This window comes from Lygodium microphyllum, chromosome 15 (genome assembly GCF_053477565.2).
Source record: "Lygodium microphyllum isolate KBCC chromosome 15, Lygodium_microphyllum_v1.1.10, whole genome shotgun sequence".
Lineage (NCBI taxonomy): Eukaryota > Viridiplantae > Streptophyta > Polypodiopsida > Schizaeales > Lygodiaceae > Lygodium > Lygodium microphyllum.
Genome location: NC_141149.1, coordinates 132,535,797 through 132,538,766, shown reverse-complemented (window position 1 = coordinate 132,538,766; position 2,970 = coordinate 132,535,797). Strand labels below are relative to the sequence as shown.

Sequence of the window (2,970 nt, the reverse complement as noted above, 5' to 3'; positions counted from 1 at the left end):
TATTCTAGAGTGGATAAAGGGAGTCACCAACTCCAAGGATACACTAAACTAAGTGACTTGATGAACATTGTGGCAAGAAAGCCATGAGCGATAAAGCAAGAATCGATGTATTTGGTTGAGATACCAAGGGGAAATGCACATGCTTGTGGCTTAAAGTCTAAGCAAAGATGGGCCAAATGAGAGCAAATACCGCAACATGTTGGCCTAAATGTGTGCTCCAAATTTGAATGTGTTTTGTTTTTGAAAATATTACTTTTGAGATACACTGATGATATTGGATTGGTAGTTTGTTTCCAAAGAAAAGATGAGTGGCACACTATTTACTAGCTCACGCACACTACTAGGAAAAGCTGAGCAAGCCAGTTCCTTTGTAGTGGGATGGGCTCTCCTTTCATGGGTTGGCATCCCTTTCAAGTGTAGAATTGCATCATGTCTTAGTCATGGTTGGATGAGGAGCTTTCTCCCATCGCCTCTTTTGTGTGTCACTCTTCTCTTTCATTCATCCAATGTTGTCCCTTATTCTTCCTCTTTCATTCAATGGTGTTCCTCACTCTTGGTAGGCTAATGAAGAAGCATAATTAGCTTGGAGGAGGGCAAGATATAAGCAAGCAAGAGTGGTAGGAGGAGAAAGAAACATGACAAGCATGGAGTTAGGCACCTTGGGAATGGACATCGAGTGGTATTGGGGCAGTCTCCGGCCATGGCAAATTCTTCACTCTAGGGTAAGGAGAAAGGCCCTCTTAGTGTGGGTTCTCTCTCTCTCTCTCTCTCTCTCTCTCTCTCTGTGTGTCTCGGTGCATTAATCAAACACGGTTGATTTACAATTTGATAAGGAGTAAGAGCCTCCCAATGTGGGCTTATTCTGTGTTTAATTTACCATTTGATGAGGAATGCATTGCCAATTTCAGCTTGCTGAACACGAGACACGAGGAAAGATGCTGGATGTGTGGGAGCTCATTGACGAGACAATGGATGCTACAGCGTCAGATCTCAGGTGTGTGGATGCAGTACTGCATCTCAGAAATGGAGTTGTAAGACATAGCTTATCAATTGCTTGCTCAATTTTGACGTCTGGTTCTTTGTGTTTTGCGCCTTTCTTGAGTTCAAATTCTCTTAATGTCTTGACGGTTGATGCTGTTTGTTTAGTGTTTCAAAGCGCTCTCAATGTTGTGGCATCTTGGGACAGAAATGGTGAGAACAATGCTGGTGAATGCAGACAAGAAGTGGTAAAATCTAATGGTGGGTGTCTTCTTTGGTGCAGGCATAAGAAAGAGGAGGAGGAGGCTAAAGAGGAAAGCGGGAGGTCAAGTCTGTGGGCACTGGATGATGGAGAGTTCTGGAGGCATGGAGGGGTGATGGAGGCGAGGATAAGGGACTGGTTGGAAAGGAAAGAAGAAGAAGGAGGAGGAGGAGGAGGAGGAGGAGGAGGAGGAGGAGGAGGAGGAATAATGGTGAAGAAATGTAGCAGCTCAGTCCCATGTGGCAGCTCAGATGAGACTGGATCTGGCAGAGGCAGAGCATGGGCAGTCACGATAGAAGAAGAGAGCTACCAAGGGGAGTATGAGGTGTACGAGTATGGAGAAGATGCAGAGGGGGAGGAGGAAGAAGGGGAAGGGGAAGGCGAAGGAGAAGGAGAAGGAGAAGGAGGGTTTGTGGTAGAGCGATCTGTGGTGCTGTATGAGAGGCGTTACTGCAAGGATTACACAGGAGGCCGAGCATGGAATGCCAGAGAAGCAGAGGAAGAAGAAGAAGAAGAAGAAGGGGAGGCAGAAGAAGAAGAAGGTGGTGGTGGTGGTGGTGGTTATGGTAGTAATGGTGGTCATTGCGGGGTTTCGTTGCCAGGGGCTGCTAAAATGGCGGCCCCGGCGCTTCATTTGGCGGGCGAATTGGAGGTCGCCGAGGAGGAGGTGTGCCCCGTGTGCCTGGAGACGCTGCCCGGCGCGCAGCTGCTGGCCCTGCCCTGCCGCCACGCCTTCCACGCGGCCTGCCTCTCGCCTTGGCTCCAGCGCCCCGCCCCCCACGCGGGCCCTGCCCCCCGCTGCCCGTGCTGCCGGGCACCCGTGCCCCTCCATTTGGCAGAATCCCTAGATCTGGCAGCGCCCTCCTACAAGCATCATTACTATCACTATGATGATGATGATGACGATGATGATGATTATTATGGTTTTGATCATACTGATCATGCTTATGATGTGGAGCGTGCCATCTCCATTAACTTAAGCCGAAGCAATAGCAACACCAGCAACAGTAGCAGTAGCAGTAACAATAGCACTAGCAGTAGTAACCCGGACATCATGTGCCTCTTGGCTGACATGGAGGCTGCCCTAGAACACTTTGGTTTTAGGTCGTAGTATACCTACTCTCAACCTCGAGCTGACAGCCTTAACTAACATTTTAAGTTCCTCTCTCTCTCTCTCTCAAAAACATCTATGTAACGCTACTACCAAGTTCTTGCTCCCAACTCCAATGCAAGCTCATCTTTATCAACTCATCCCACTAGACCTTTCTTCCAAGTCCACCACAAGTACATCTTCATCAACTTATCACTCACCAAATCCTTCTCCCAAGTCTAGTGCACATTCATCTTTATAAACTCATCACTCCCCAAACCTTTCTCCCAGTTTCAATGCAAGTCAATTCACCCCATCTCTAAGAGATCTTCAACTCATTGTATATAATTCATTTGATGCAATAAACGTGGATGTCACACTAGTCACTTGTAGTTACCCAACCTATAAATAACAACTTCTCTATTACCCATATAAGTAGTCCCCTCCTCATAAGCAAAATTCAACACGTGTATATAGGTAACTAAAGCACGCAACATGTGCCATCTTGATCTATGACACAGGGCTCTAACATTGAAGTTTATTTGCTAATGTGGCTTTCAAAAAAAAGTTTGAAGCTATGTTTTTAAACGTCCAATATTGAATGGTCCTCCTTGATCACCATAGTTCTATGGATGTTGGT

General features: G+C 46.8%; 1 protein-coding gene across 1 annotated transcript; it reads left to right on the top strand.

Moving 5' to 3' along the window:
• The first annotated feature begins 313 nt into the window (after positions 1-313).
• LOC148025085 (uncharacterized) lies at positions 314-2,712 on the top strand. Its single transcript, XM_087694787.1, has 3 exons — positions 314-722; positions 909-994; positions 1,262-2,712. Exons 1-3 carry the CDS (start codon positions 636-638, stop codon positions 2,349-2,351), a joined length of 1,263 nt encoding a protein of 420 aa, XP_087550913.1. The 5' UTR covers positions 314-635; the 3' UTR covers positions 2,352-2,712.
• The last annotated feature ends 258 nt before the right edge of the window (positions 2,713-2,970 follow it).

Excerpts from the sequence above, each read along its gene's own strand:
- LOC148025085 (XM_087694787.1), top strand. The coding sequence starts at position 636 with ATGACAAGCATGGAGTTAGGCACCTTGGGAATGGACATCGAGTGGTAT. Across the intron at positions 723-908 it reads GGCAAATTCTTCACTCTAGG|CTTGCTGAACACGAGACACG; the intron begins GTAAGGAGAAAG and ends TGCCAATTTCAG. Across the intron at positions 995-1,261 it reads GCTACAGCGTCAGATCTCAG|GCATAAGAAAGAGGAGGAGG; the intron begins GTGTGTGGATGC and ends TCTTTGGTGCAG.